Source organism: Nothobranchius furzeri, chromosome 4, assembly GCF_043380555.1.
Source record: "Nothobranchius furzeri strain GRZ-AD chromosome 4, NfurGRZ-RIMD1, whole genome shotgun sequence".
NCBI lineage: Eukaryota > Metazoa > Chordata > Actinopteri > Cyprinodontiformes > Nothobranchiidae > Nothobranchius > Nothobranchius furzeri.
The window spans coordinates 15,526,936-15,542,985 of record NC_091744.1 but is presented as its reverse complement, the minus strand read 5'-3'; the positions used below and the strand labels follow the sequence as shown (position 1 = coordinate 15,542,985).

At 39.7% G+C, this 16,050-nt stretch overlaps 1 protein-coding gene across 3 annotated transcripts in view; it reads left to right on the top strand.

Annotated features, from left to right (window-relative positions):
- Window positions 1-16,050, top strand: part of sdk1b (sidekick cell adhesion molecule 1b) — a 410,260-nt gene that overhangs the window by 361,568 nt on the left and 32,642 nt on the right. For all 3 annotated transcript variants that reach the window (XM_070550118.1, XM_070550117.1, XM_070550119.1), the window contains 2 exons: window positions 4,304-4,498; window positions 12,123-12,324. In XM_070550118.1, the coding sequence (XP_070406219.1) occupies window positions 4,304-4,498; window positions 12,123-12,324 (397 nt within the window). The remainder of the gene's footprint in view (window positions 1-4,303; window positions 4,499-12,122; window positions 12,325-16,050) is intronic.

Genomic DNA, 16,050 nt, shown 5'->3' with positions numbered 1-16,050 from the left:
CTAGAAGAAATCTTAACTTCAACATGAATTTTAACTCTATGAACAACAACATCACCTTCATTTAGACAAAAACATGTTTTGGAGAAAAAAAGAAAAAGACTTGCAGCACAACCAGTGTGTTTGTTTCTGACCACAACCAACGTCTGGAAGCAGCCTCTGGGATGAGAGGCTAAATGTCTCCAACATATCCAGAAACGTCCAGCTGTTTTCAGCTAAAACTCTCAGGATGATCATGTCCAGGATGACTGAGAACTACACCTCCATGCTGCAGCAGCATTCAGTCACAACAGGAAGTGGAACTTAAATGTAGCTGCTGTCAGTAACAACCTAACAGATTATAAGCATAAAACTCTCAACAGAAACAGTTCAGAAAGGAAATTAAAATGTTCACAGCTTTGTGTGATTTATTATAATAATAATAATAATTATTATTATTATTATTATTATTGTTGTTGTTGTTGTTGTTGTTATTATTTATTGTGGCAGAAGCTGGTGTGGTCCACCACAGAGAAGCTTCTCTAGCATGATGACTTTAATTATTCTACAGGTTATTGTTCAGCCTTCTGACGCTCACACGGCTGCGTCTGACTGCTAACGCTCCGTGTGTGTTTTTATTTCTGCAGTGAGACAAACTCACCTCACACCGTCCAGAGTTTGTTCTTTAAAGCTTCTATTAAATCCACCGTGTTGACGTATTTTAACAAGTTTCCTCTACGCTGCAGGAGTTAAAGTTTAGGTTACGGAGTAAAAGTTCGGCAGACGCGTTTGTTTATATTTGGCCGCTGCGTGCAGGGTGGGTGGGGGGAGGAGACTCGGTGCTGCACACAGACAGCTGGTGTGATCAGCTCTGAAAAGCGTTGATCACAATTTGCAGATCACATTTATTTTTCACGGATATCAGCCGCGGATTCCTCTTCCGTCGGCACTCTAGGAATCGAAATAAAAAACGTTGAGCGATTCCGGGAAAAATGAACAGTTGGAACCGGTTCCATCGATGCTCGATGCCCAACCCTAGGAAGCAACACCTTTCGCTCGTGAATCACACCTCTAGTCAGTCAAAAGAGCTAAAACACAATGTTTTACTACTATTATTCTCATAGTTACGCTGTTTATTTGCACACACACATACATGCATGCTTTAAACTTACTTTCCTTGAGAAATGTCACCAACCCTGCATCAGTCTAAGTACTTTTGCAAACCTGCGCACACACTCTATGATTATACCACAATACAATGTAACACTATCACTTTTACGGATTTCTAAACAAATCATACATGATTCCTTAACTCACTAACTACCGGTCGTTTCCTGATCAGAAGAGCCTTTCGCTGCCAGCGTTTTTTGAGTGTTTGTACTGTTTTTTTTTTTTTGAAGAGTCACAAAACCTTCTGCTCTATGATTTTGTCAACGCCCAAACTACCAAAACAAAGAGTAGGCTCATTTCTTACATCAGCAAGAATCTGCGTGTTTCTAGTGTTATCCATTCATAATCTGTTGTCGAATTGTGATCGGCAGAAGCTTTTCCGGTTCGCACCTCACTTTTTTCACAGCAGCGGCTCAAAATGATCTCCTAACACATGGATTTTCTGCTTCCTGATTACGTGACGTGACAAATACGAATTAAGATCAGCTTTAGAGCTGTAAAGTTTGTTCTCACGGTGCGGGGGCTCGTTCCGACGCCCACACAGTAAAAAAAATGCAAGTGACGACTTTAGTCATCAAGGGATTAAATGAGTTAAAGAGGGAAAACTCCAGATTGCTGCTTTATTGATGTGTTAAATTTCTTAAACTACATCCTCATAGGTCTTGTGTAAGGTTTAAATTGTGCAAAACTTAGAAAAATATCTAAAGAAACTTGCTCATTTTGAAATTAACATTTCAGTCCTTGATGTTCGAGTGACCTTTTTTATTTTAAAGCAAACAAGAAATGTAGCAACACAGAAATGTACTGCATGTTCCAATGTTTTAGACGAACGCTGACTCTCTTAAAGCTGCAGTGCTCTGTGTTTCCCCAATTGCAAGATAAAGGGATATTTTCAATCAAAACAGGTCAACAGTTTCCTCCCTCTTCACCCCCAAGCTCCTTCCAAAGTTATAACCTTCTCTCAGCTGGAGAAGGAGAGTGCTGTTGACCTGCCGCAGTGTTTTAAATCACAACGTATGCCTCTGGTTGTTTTGCACAAAGGAGAAGATGCTGAAGTAGACTGCTGCTTCTCGACTTCTCTTTCAGGGGCCTGCTCTTCTCCATTCTGCCTCATTTTGCAGCTGAATCTAGCATTCGTGTTTTGTGCACAATGAGTACACACAGATGGGTGTGATCCAAGTGAGGACAGTTTGACAGCCCAATCACTGATTTCAGTCTGAAACAACAGAGGTTTTTAAATAACCATGGCTGAAAAACAATATTTTCTCTACAAATGTGTTGCTCCAGTTTATTGAAGCCTATTGGGATATACAGTTGTATATTAACAAACGTGAGGATAAATATATTTAAATCAGACTTAAATCAGACATTGTTCTTGTTTGTTGTAAAGCAACTGAGTACACCCCGCAGAGTTTTTGTATTATGGAGAATCAAAAAACTATAAAATGTGGCGTTGGAGATTTGTAAACACTCTTCAGCAGGTACAAAAGCCTTAAACAGTCAGAAATCAGCTCAGTGTGACATTGGGACAAAAGATTACACGAACCGAGTGGATTGTTTTTTTTTGTACTATAACACAGATTAGTATGACTGTAACCTAGCAAAGGTAAGAATGAGTTTACGCTTTGACTTAATGACATTAGTGCTGTTTTGCCTTTCATTTAGTGGCTTATTGTCTTTGAGTGTTGTTGAGGTAGAAAACATGGACTCTGTCATTTAGATAAGGCTCTTTCTGTTAAGTACATGTGCAGTTTGCATATATTGATGAATATTAAGCATGTGTTTGGAACAACTTTGTTGCTGGAAGTGCTCGTTGACTTGGTAGTGGTTTGTTGGGTTAAATTTGTGTGACGCATAAGAATGGTAATCTAGCGTTCCCTAGTGGTGATTAGTAGTTAACACATCTAAAAAAAACTGACGCAAAAATGCGCCCCACCAAAACAAAAATTCACCAGCCACCACGGGTCAGTGACTTTTCCCCATATTAAGCAAGCATGTAGCGAAAGTGGAGAGGAAAACTTCCTTTTAACAGGAAGAAACCCCAAACAACCTGGCTCAGTATGAGCAGCCGTCCGCCATGACCAGCTGGGGGTTTGAGAAGACAGAGCAGACACACAAAAAGATAAACAGACAAACTAGTAGTCGTACTACTTTAAAGAAAGTAAAAAGTTTGTAGCTGGAGATGTAATGAAGTGCGTTTGTCAGAAAATTGGGTTTATTAACCCATTAAACCCAATGGTATAACATTAAACAGGAGCTGTAGCTTTAATTTAGGTAAAACAAGAAGAATCTATCACAGCAGCTGCATATGTGTGGATGTGTGCGTGTTGACATTTGTGTTACACATTTTTTGAGTTGCTAACATGACACAGTTCCTTCTTGTGACCCAGATTTAGCCTTGGGCACCACACAGCAGTGAAGACCTAATGATATTTTGCCCAGTACTCTGCTGTGTCTCGACCCAGTTGTTTGTAATCTGGCTGTTATCCTATATTCTTCCACACACAGAGGCCACATTAACATACAATCAGATTATTTGATGAGATTATCACTCACACAAGCAGATTAGGTTCCTCTGAGCTGAGTATTATTCCGACCACCTCAGCATGACCTAATCCCATCATCTTAGTTGTGTAGTGTACCAGTTTGCTGACACGCGGGGTGTCTGTGTGTTTGGTGTACAATATGATCCTTGTAATATAAGACATTGTGAGTGGTCAGTGGCCTGTGGAGAGCTGGGATGGGGATCAGTGGTTTGAGTGTGTGTTCAGGGATGTTAGTGTTATTACATGGCCTACTGCACTTGAGACCGAGAAACAGACACAAGCGTGTACACCATGGGTCACTGCCAAGGTTACTGAGGAGAAGTTGTGTGTTTATATAATTAGTGAAAGTATTAGTGATAGTTAGTGAAAGACGTGTGAAACAGTGGGAGCACTGAAGCTCAGCATCAAAATGATGCCTTTATTCAGTAGAAGAGCTCCATATGTCACCTTTTCTCTTACTGACAGTATAGGTCATGAAAAAGCATACGCTTTTTTGGTGAAATTGTCTCATTGTTGATTTTTTTGGATTCCTGATGGAACCAGAAACATACTGAATCAGATTTAGATGCATACTTTTTTCACAGATTTTTACCTTCTGTGTTCCTGGCTAGGCTACCAGATATCCTACCGCCTTGACAGCAGGAACCCGCTGCGTTGGACCACAGTGGAGGTGGGCTCCAACGCTCGGCAGTTCACCGTCACCGGACTCTCCTCTGAGCAGACCTACAGGTTCCAGCTCACGGCTCGCACTGCGGTGGGTTGGGGCGAGCCACAGGACGCCCTGGTGGTAACCACAGAGCGGAGAGGTAAATAAAGTCTCTCTTATGATTTAGATCATAGGTTAGCCCATTAACATTTCTGATTTTTGGGAAAAATCTGTCTCTTGTGCCAAATTCTCCTAAACGTTGTTCACTGACAAACGAAATACGATCGGTCCCTCTGAGCTTCACGTGCATGCTGAACTTCATTTTCTCCAGCCCCTGATGCCTGCATTAGCTGCAGAAAGAAAACAGAAAATGCTCGGGTCAGAAAAAAGAGTCTCTTATACATCACAGGGGAAATTAGCATTCATGGCCATGCCCACCTTGGCTTGTGATGGTGGAAGTTTGTGTGTATTTTAGGGCCAGGAGAGAGCAGAGCGTGTCTCACAAGGGATGCATTTATACTAAAGACTATGTTTAACGGAAAAAGCAAGTGAATGAGACTATAATTTATCAGCACTATCAGTTACGTCAATGACAAAAATTAATCTCCATGACAACAAGTCAAACAAAGTTGAATCCTTATGAGGCATTAAGACTTCATACATCTGAAACTTTCCCACTGCTATAAAATATAGCATTCAAAGGGAGGTGCAACAGATATGAACTTATAAAGCAAAGAGAGCAGCAGAGTGCTCCAAGCTGCACCTTTTAATGATGGCTGAAATCAGGTGTGCCAAGTCCAGGTCCTGGCATAGAGACTCACCGATAAAAGTTTAAACCTGAAACAGGATCATTATGAATGCTAGTTCTTGTGCCTGAACTTTTCCTCCTATGCTGACTCAAATGATGCTGTGAAGAAAAACCTGCAGGGATGGATCTTTTGCTCTGTTTGTATTAAACAGTATGTGGCTGGTTCACTGATGATGATGCTTCTGGTTTCAGCTAGTTTAGTGTGTGTGTGTGTGTGTGTGTGTGTGTGTGTGTGTGTGTGTGTGTGTGTGTGTGTGTGTGTGTGTGTGTGTGTGTGTGTGTGTGAAGGTGTCGTGTCATTTAGGGAAGATGGAATAAAAATTAAATATATATATATATATATATATATATATATATATATATATATATATATATATATATATAAATAATAATATAGTAATATTGTTGCATGACTTTGAACCAGAACACTAAGAAAAAGGCTGGGTTTATTTCGGGGAATTATAATAGTCGTTACAAAAAGTGGTGTGAGATTAGAAGCTTTGATCAGTAATCAGTGGAGTTTATGCAGTCTCACTGTACTGATTCCACATGGGAAATTGTCATCACACCATAATTAGACTCAAATTTAATTCACACATAACTGGGGTGCTGTAAATATAAATAAAAGTCTTCAGAGGGAAATGTGGGAGGTTTAAGCATGCAGGTGAACGTTCTCAGCCATCCAGACTGTTCATTTTGACCCTTCATTTCCCATGTAGTGTGGTACATCACACCCACATTTGTTTGCAAATCCCTGCTACATCTGCCAACTAGTCACTTTGTTCGTCGGTCATCCACACTCCTGCAAACATCCGCTGGTCTGACACTCACTTCCTCCTTTGTGTATGTGTACGACCCCATGCACACACAGAACACAGAATTAATAGCTTTAGGCAGCATCATAGAGCCATCGAGGTAAACTGGCCAATCAGCTTGCAGCTCATTTAATATTCATGTTCTGGCCAAGTGGGTGGGGTAAATCAGTCTTTTTATGGGTAATGTTTGGCCATTTATCAGGACTCCTGGGCCATTGTGAGCCCCAGCAAAGTTTAATCTGCTATATAGAGGCTCATCTACCAGTTTTCATTTGTAAAAAAAAAATACTCTTTCTAGTACATCATCAACAAGCAGTCATTTAAATATCTTAATGATGTAGTTTTGTTTCTTTGTCCTGCTTTTCTTGTCAATTTTTAAATAGGCATGACTTGGACATAAATGCATACGTGTAAAAAGCCCAGGAAGTGTCTAAAAGAGCTGGTTGGCGTTTTAAAAGGTTACAGGCTCATAGAGAAGAAGATGTCATGCATCATGGTTTATGTAAAGTCCTGGCTACGATAGAGGTCAGATATAGAAAGGCAGGCTGAATCTTTATATTCATTATTAGTGTCTCACCAACAAGTAGTATGAAGACAGCCATGTATAGTCCATCGTTACTGGGCACAAAAAATGATCACAAGATTGAAAGTACGACCTTTTAAGTGTGAGGGGTAATATAAAAGTACAGAACAAGATGAAATGACATTTATAGACTCCAGTGGACTTTGCCATAGATGTGGATATTAAACGCAGCAGGGACTAGCTCTCCTGTAGAGGTATGGTTAGGAATTTAAAAATAATAAGCCTGAGGAGGTCTGAACCAGACCAAATAAGTTTCTGTTGTGCTTGAAATTTCATTGTTTGCCTTTTTCACCCATGATTTCACCACTCTGGTTCATTTTCTGTCATCTGTAGTGGACAGATGGACAATGTACAGTTAATTAGGGAGGATGATGAAAAAAATCCAGGTTTTACTGGTTAGAAAACAAGCCTGCAGTCTTACCTGCACACCATCAATCTTTTTTTCCAAACAGGAGCAATTAATACCGATCAACAGTTCTGTCAATAACCCTGCAATCATGCCAATTATATTTTTAGGGCAGAGAACATGCTGTTAATTCCCTGTAACATGTGGTCTAATGTTACCAGTCAGTGGTCTCATTGTAAAAGAATAAAGAGCAACAATCAAAAGTCTTAGAGTGTGACCGCTCATTTCTATGGTGAGATATATGATGTTCATCACTGACAGATTTTATCCTGCTGTTCTTACTCTAAAGGTGTGAGACAGAAGACTTTTCCTTTCCAATAAAAAATAACCACTGGGGGAAAAAAACAGATTTTTTTCTCTAAAAAGATCAGAGAGATGTCTTTTTTACTTTCAGTACTGAACAAATGAGAAGTCTAGCTTTCTGAATCAGAGGTCAGAATTGCTTTTGTCTCACCAAGTCTCCTCCCTTTTTTGCTGCTTTTTCTCTTCATTTTATTCTTCTGGGTGGTCCTAATGAGTGTCATAGTATGTTTATACTTTATCACTATTACAACATCATTTGCTCAGTGTAAAAAAAACTGTTAAAATGTTTATCTCATGCATTAAAAATGAGCAATTGTTTGGTGTTGTATTCTTTCTACCTAAATAATATGTGTGGGCTCGATTAAAAACTAAACTAATTAATCAGAGGCTTTGTAATGAATTAATCTTGATCATTTGCATTTTAATCGTTCAAGACTATTTGCTCCCAAGCAATTTTTTAAATCGAAAAATAATGTAAGGCTACGTTCACACTGCAGGCAGAAGCGGATTAAATCTGCATTTTTCCCCACGTGCGAGTCATATCGGATTTTTTTATGACTGTCTTAATGCACAGAACCATCTTTTTAAAATGCTATCCGTGCGATCCGCCATCACTTGAATATGTGGTACTAATTCCGACACATATCTGATGTTTTTGAAAGCGAGTGCAGTATGAACCAGAGGCTGACCGATATGGGTTTTTTAAGGTCGATGCCCATACTGATTTTTAAAGAATTTTGTTGCCGATGGCCGATATCTAAAGCCGATATATACACACACCCACATATATATATATATATATATATATATATATATATATATATATATATGCACACACACACACACACACATATATATATGTGTGTGTGTACGTATGTATAACTTCTAAAGAACTGCAGGCCTCACCTGCCTCAATTAAGGTCAGTGTTCACGACTCCACCATAAGAAAGAGGCTGGGCAAAAATGGCCTGCATGGCAGATTTCCAAGATGCAAACCACTGTTAAGCAAAAAGAACATTAGGGCTGGTCTCAGTTTTGCTAAGAAACATCTCAATGATTGTCAAGACTTTTGGGAAACTACCTTGTGGACTGATGAGGCAAAAGTTCAACTTTTTGGAAGGCAAATGTCCCGTTACATCTGGCGTAGAAGTAACACAGCATTTCAGACAAAGAACATCATACCAACAGTAAAATATGGTGGTGGTAGTTTGATGGTCTGGGGTTGTTTTGCTGCTTCAGGAACTGGAAGGCTTGCTGTGATAAATGGAACCATGAATTCTACTGTCTACCAAAACATCCTGAAGGAGAATGTCCGGCCATCTGTTCGTCAACTAAAGCTGAAGCCATTTTGGGTGCTGCAGCACGATAATGACCCAAAACACATCAGCAAATCCACCTCTGAATGGCTGAAGAACAACTAAATGAAGACTTTGGAGTGGCCTAGTCAAGTCCTGACCTGAATCCTATTGATATGCTATGGCATGACCTTAAAAAGGCGGTTCATGCTGGAAAACCCTCAAATAAAGCTGAATTACAACAACTCTGCAAAGATGAGTGGGCCAAAATTCCTCCAGAGCGCTGTAAAAGACTCGTAGCAAGTTATCGCAAACGATTGATTGCAGTTATTGCTGCTAAGGGAGGCCCAACCAGTTATTAGGTTCAGGGGGCAATTACTTTTTCACACAGGGCAATGTAGGTTTGGATTTTGCTCTCTCCCTAAATAATAAAAACCATCATTTCAAAACTGCATTTTGTGTTTACTTGTGTTATCTTTGACTAACGGTTAAATGTGTTTGATGATCAGAAACATTTTGTGTGACAAACATGCAAAAGAATAAGAAATCAGGAAGAGGGCAAATAATTTTTCACACCACTATATATATAAATATATGTATGTATGTATGTATGTATATATATATATATATATATATATATATATATACATACATATGTATACATATATATACATGTATGTATATATATGTATGTGTATATATATGTGTATATAAATGTGTATATATATGTATATATATATATATGTATATATAATATATATACATACATACATGTATATATATATATGTATATACACATATATATACATACATGTATATACACATATATATACATGTATGTATATATATGTATATGTGGAGAGAGAGAGAGAGAGAGAGAGAGAGAGAGAGAGAGAGAGAGAGAGAGAGAGAGAGAGAGAGAGAGAGAGGTGTAGTGTAGAGTTCAGGGGAAGTTCTGCTGGGGGTTACCAGATGAATTCTGTGTGTGTGCTTGTCCGTCCTGCTGTATTAAAGTTCAGATGGATAAAGTTACTGTCTGCCTGCTTTCTACCAACTAGAAAACATAACAGGAAAATAGGTGACTTTTTTTCATTCCTTTTCTTCATGAAGAGCAATTTGTCACTATAATTTTTTTTTAGTTCTAGTTTTGTTTGGAGTGTGTAAAAAATGTTTAAATGGTGTTGTAGCCCAGCCTCTGCAGTTTTGTTAGTTGTGCAGCTTGATGACATTTATTGATTTATAGGGCATAAACCTTTCCGACCCCACATGGGGGCACTCGAGCTCAAAGGGGTAATATTTTTAATGCTTTCTTTTTTTCTAATTATTTGTAATCAACACATTAAATTCTCACACCTAATAAATGGTAAAACGTTATTAAAAAGCATGTTAAACTCATTCAAGAGATAGATTATGAGCAGGTAATAATATCAACCAATAATAATATAGTTGATATAGACAAGCTAAATCTGGGTTAAAGTGAGTTATTCTAAAGGTTAAATCAATAATTAGGTCACAGTCAGTCTGGTAAGTTGTCAAGCCAAAGCTCGAAAATATATATATATATTTTTTTTACGAATTTTAATACAGGATATTAGATGAGGTCTCCTGCTTTCCTTTGTTTATTTGCTTTAATTTATCATGTCACCTCCTACACCACAGAACTGAAATGCTTCAAAAGTATTCAAATAAAACCTAAGGTTAATTAATCTGGAAACCCCAGATCACCATCTCGTGTCATCTCTTCTAATGCATTTTAATTGAATCAGATATTGAAATTTTCACAGCATCATTATCGGAATCTTTTGATAATGGGACTCATTGGTTCTCTGTTCCACTTCAGTAACATAATGGTTCATTCTTTCTTTGAAACAGACATAAACGTCTCATAGAGATTTTCTTTCTGATGATGCTGAAGAGACCAGCCCCTGGTGGGAATGAAAAGGTCTTTGTGTGTGTGTGTGTGTGTGTGTGTGTGTGTGTGTGTGTGTGTGTGTGTGTCTATTCTGCAGAGATTCATCAACGTTCGCGATTGCCTTTAAGCACTAATAACTAATTATGTTATTGGTAAAATAGCCTGTTGACCTAAATTTAGATTTCCACTCCTTGTCTCTCCCTTTCTTCAGTGACATCCCCCTCCTTTTGCCTAAATCCCTTTTTTTTTTTTTTTTTTTTTTGGATTTCCTTTCTGTTGCAACAATGTGTTCATACTGAAAAGCCTCTGTTGTTCTCACAATTATGGGGCAATTATCAGAACATGATCTTAACTATGGATCAGAACAAAAGCAGAACAGGCAGGGAGAAACAGATGGCATCAGAAAGACTAAGGAGGATAAACAAGTCTGATCTTAAAGGGAATGGGAACAATGTTGTCTCGCTCAGAGAAACAAACAGGCCTGACTCAAATTACTTTTGATTAGGAGGAGTGAAGGGGGCCAAGCCTGTGTGTGTGTGTGTGTGTGTGTGTGTGTGTGTGTGTGTGTGTGTGTGTGTGTGTGTGTGTGTGTGTGTGTGTGTCAGTGGTTGTGCACTATTGAGAAAATAAATGCAGATTAATTAAACTTCAGAAACAATCAATGATACTTTTATTCCTCAATCTGATCGATAACCTGAAATTAGTCACTGACTGTGTGTGCCAGCATGTGTGTGTGCGTGTGTGTGTGTGTTGAGGTCTACTTATCACAAAGCTTCTGTGAACTCAGTCATATATAGACACTGTCTCTCAGAGCCATCTTTCATTTTGTAATTGAATAGTGCAGACACACACACACACACGCACACACACACACAATTGTGGGGTTTTGAGAAATTGTTTTGTTGATGCTGAAGTAATTAAATGTCTCGTCCTGCTGAAATTTCAGTGCACTGCAGTGCACATGCGTGAATGCTATTAGCTGGATAATGGTCCACTTTAGTATCCATAGGTAAGACAGGTTTTTTATAAATACATTAAAGTGCTTAAGTTAGTCGCTTTATGGTGAAAGAACGTTTCCTGAAAAATAATTAATACACGATTCAAACTTTATGTAATGAAGAAAAGAGTTAAGTAAATAGTCCTCCAATCTGAAGTATTTCTTGTGCTTCTCTAATTCCTCAGATGCCTTTTCCGGATGTGTAGATAATTATAACTAAGACAGAAAAAATATGGTGATAAAATATTCCAGTGGAGCAGATAAAAGTCGTTTATTTTAATTATTGTGTGGCTAGTCATCCTTTACTCAAGATGATTATAACCAAGGGAACCATTAGAGGTTTCCACGATTAGAGCTCTGGGTATAAAGTTCAGACACGATGTAATCAGAGAAGCCTCCTGTCATTCAGCAAGCACAAACTCATCAGCTGTTTGGGTCTTTTTCTTTGCTGTTAAATATTCAATCTCATTTCCTGTTTTACGTTATGTTTTAGAACGACTTGACTCATTCAGAGTGTTTTTGGCATATCAGTAAAAAGTAATAATCCAGAATATTAACAAAACATGTTTACATCAAGGTTTAAAAGTAAAAAACAATTGCATTTTTTGTGCTTCTTTTTCATTTCCTATCTATTTGTCTTTCTCTTTCCCGCGCTCTCTCCTCAGAGCGTCCCGTGCCTCCCAGAAAGCTGTCCGTTCCTCAGGATGAGGTTGAATCTTGCAGACTCCATCTCTACTGGTTCGCAGGAAGCTCGGGCTCCTGTCCACTGAGATATTTCACTCTGCAGTTTATGGAGCTGCCCAGTGGGCCCTGGAAGACACACACAGCTGACATCCCACATAACGTCACCTCCTGGACCATAGACAGGTACACACACACACACACACACACACACACACACACACACACACACACACACACACACACACACACACACATATGTTACATGAGATCTAGCAGCCTTGTTGTTAGCTGAGTTTAGCTGTTGCACATTCTGGATTTTTCTGATTCAGCGGAGTGTCTTCCTGATGGTTGGGGTTACCACTTCATGAGCAGGGGCTCACCTACAGTACTGAGGGCTTACTTCTCACATCTGTCCTTGAAAACTAACTCTAAGGAAAAGAAGTGAGACCCTGATGACTCTCTCGGCCATTCTCACCACACAGTAGAGTCTCCTTGTCAGTTATACACTCGGCCAATTTGTGATGCAGCTTGTCTCCCATTAAAAGATGGTAAGGATGGAAGGAAAAATAATTCAATTTCTGTCAACCAAATCTTCGTGGACCGGCCCAAGCTCCTTGAGTGATGGATTCAGCCAGCTTGAAAGAAAAGCAACAGCTATTGTGCTTAAAAATGACATGAAGGTTGATTGTTTGTCTGTGTCTGATTAAATACTCCCATCAGGGCATGACTTGCTCTCTCCAGGTTGGGAGCCAGTCTCCAGCAGCTCTAGTAGAGGAGTTTAGGTGTGTTGATGTCTCATTTATAAGTGATGGTAGGAGATGGAAAAACGGATCAGGGCTTTGTCTCCAGAAAAGAGGGCAGAGCTCCAGTCTGTCGTGGTGAAGGGCAAAAGCTCTTGACTTAGTGATCTGTTTAATTTCCAACGGAGGACTAGTATCTTACTGGGTAGTAACTAGTCAGAGAAGCAAAATAGTGAGAAAATGTGCAAACCTTCTGCTGGAATCACAATGAAATCGTACATACAACACCAGTTCATCCAAAAGTGTCCTCAGAGTTTAGTCACAGAGTTTTTCAATTTTGTCGTGATTTGTTTGCAGTTATCTTCATTTTATTCACATTTTTGCCTCACGTCTGGAATCTCAGATTTTCTTTTAGTTTTTTCCAACAAGACGTGACTTTGTTTCATTCACTCCTCCCAACATTGTCTAGCATTTCTTGCCTTTTCTGACTAACTCACCAAAACTGAACAGACACCTGCAATGGTTGTTGTATTCAAAACTACAGCGACACAAGAGCAAGGATAATATTTTGAGACAAACTTTTTTGTGATTGCTGGTTATAATCTGTCTTTGTCATTCATAATCCCTGGAGGTGCTGGTCAAAGGATCAAGACTGAGAACAACAAACGTTTGAAACCAAGACCATAAAACTTCTTTCTGCCTTTTTCTGCGAAACCATACGTGATATTACACAGAAAGTTCTGAATCTGAATTATTTTCATTCTTGGGAAGGACTTGATTTGAATTTAAAGCAAAAGCTAAAAAGAAATGTGAATTTTAGTATTAAAGCCATACTATGCAACATTTTTCAAAATTTAAATCATTTTCTTGAGCCAGTATGACCTAAAATGACCCTTTACAGGGTTAATTAAATGCCAATCAGACCCCCACCGCCCTCTGTGGCCAGAATATTGCACTTGCAACTTCAGAGTGCCGGTCCAGTCACTGTTAGGGTTCACTTTAGTCTTAGTAAAATGGAGCAGACATACCTGGCGCTGCAGTCGGCTTTCAGCACATTTCCTGCATGTGATCATGAACACAGCTGATTTGTTTGATTTAGTGATGAATCACTTCTGTAGACACTAATTAAGGCTCAGGAGACATTGCAGCTGTTAAATTAAGGTGCACAGCGAGGAGATAAGTTTCAATCAATCAATCAAAACTTTATTTATAAAGCGCCTTCCGCGACCCTGTCGGGAAGCCCAAGGCGCTGAACACGGTACATGAGAAATGTGAAACATGATGAATAAATTGATAATAAAAGCAATTCAAAAAAGTGCAAAAACAGGTAAAACATTCAAGTAGAAAACAAATGGATAAAACAAGGGATAAAGAGACCAGTGAAAGCAGGGAAATAAATTCAACATAAAAGAGGGCCAAACTCAAACACGTTCAGGGAATGCCAGGCGGAGGAGGTGTGTTTTTAGGTGACTCTTAAAGACTGGCAGAGATGGGAACAGCCTGACTGAGGCTGGCAGCTGGTTCCAGAGTGACGGTGCTAGGACGGAGAAAGCCCGGTCCCCACGAGTACCACACCTAGAACGAGGGACAGCGAGCAGGCCTTGGGTCAGAGGAGCGCAGAGCGTGTGATGGGGAATGTCTGTTCAGTAGTGTGGCTAGATAGGGGGGAGCACTACCCTGGAAGAAATTGTAAACAAAGATGAGGAGTTTCACTTTTGGTTTCACTAACAGAACACTAGGGGGTGCTAAAAGCAAGCCAAAACTGCCTAGTACCCTTTTAAACGTGTACCAAATAGAAATAAGAAGTTAAGTAAATATGATCATATTTCCTGCTTAAAGGAAGGATCTCAGTCACCTAATCACTCTAACAGCGGGAAAGGCTCTCTGTCTTTCTCTTAATCTCTTTTTAAGAAGAAGAAAAGAAGAAAATATCATTTCTATAAGATAAAAATTACTCGCCACTTTCAGCATGCTGCCTGTCCTTTCTTTCTTTACAGCAATTTTTGCCTTTTCATCTGCCATCTCTCTTGTTGTCACCACCTCCCTTCCTTTCTTCCTTCATCCATCAACAGTCAGTGCTTTCAACAACCCTCAGCCATCTTTTTTTTAAGCATCAACCCCACTCTGCCTGTTGAAGGGGGGCCTCTGGTGTTATCGTCTCTTCCTTTTACATTCCTGTCTCTCTGGCTTCGTCATGTCCTCCCTATCATACAGTCGTTAAGGCAGCAGGTGACAGTGGTCAGACTGGATGGCTACTCCAACTTTCCCGACAGCTTGAGAAGCAGCACCGTGATGACTCTTTAACCATTGTTCAGATTGTGTTCCAGTGCTTCCTGACTGTCTGAGCACGCTCCTTCAGCAGCTATCACAGAGCTATTTGAGAGGTTGAAGTGCGTCCTCTCAGCGTGTCTGTTTCGTCCTGTCTCAGGGACGGTCTCTCTGCCGTCATGGTGGAGCCACTGTTGGAGTGGTTTTGACTCAGTTTTTGAGCTTATTCAATTATTGAATCATTAGCGACGGATGGGGGAATTAGCGTTTATGGCTACTAACTGTTATTTCCACAGAGATGTTTTTAGAACCAAAACATCATCCTTTCCAGGCTCATTCACACACACACACACACACACACACACACACACACACACACACACACACACACACACACACACTTTCAAACATTGTCCTTAACATCCTCCCTGTGTTGCTAGTACCCCGCCTATTTAAACTTTGATTTTGTTTTCTCTTTGTACACACATCTATAGAAAAGTATAGAGGAGGATTTCTGGCTGGTCTCTTCTGTGGTTCACTTGGTGTTTTAAATAACCGTCATGCAGACGTGTGTGAGCAGACCAATGACAGTATATATATTGGAAGAACGCTCCGTTACTTCACCTGTAGGTTTATGAAGAGCTGAATTGAAGGCCAATGGGCAGCTCCCACTACCACTATTTCAGCCATACTGAAAAATGCAAAGATGGAGCTGAGAGCGGGGCTGTGACGGTGGAGGCACCCATCAAACTCTGAGGTGATGAAACAACCAGCTAACCAAAATTAATGGAGGTTAGCAGGTGCTTTTAGCCAGAAAACCGCAGTTAGCGACTCTGCTGAGGCCTTCCCCGGAGCAAGCTGCTAGGGCTAGCGATGACGGCTATCTACTACCTGTCAATCA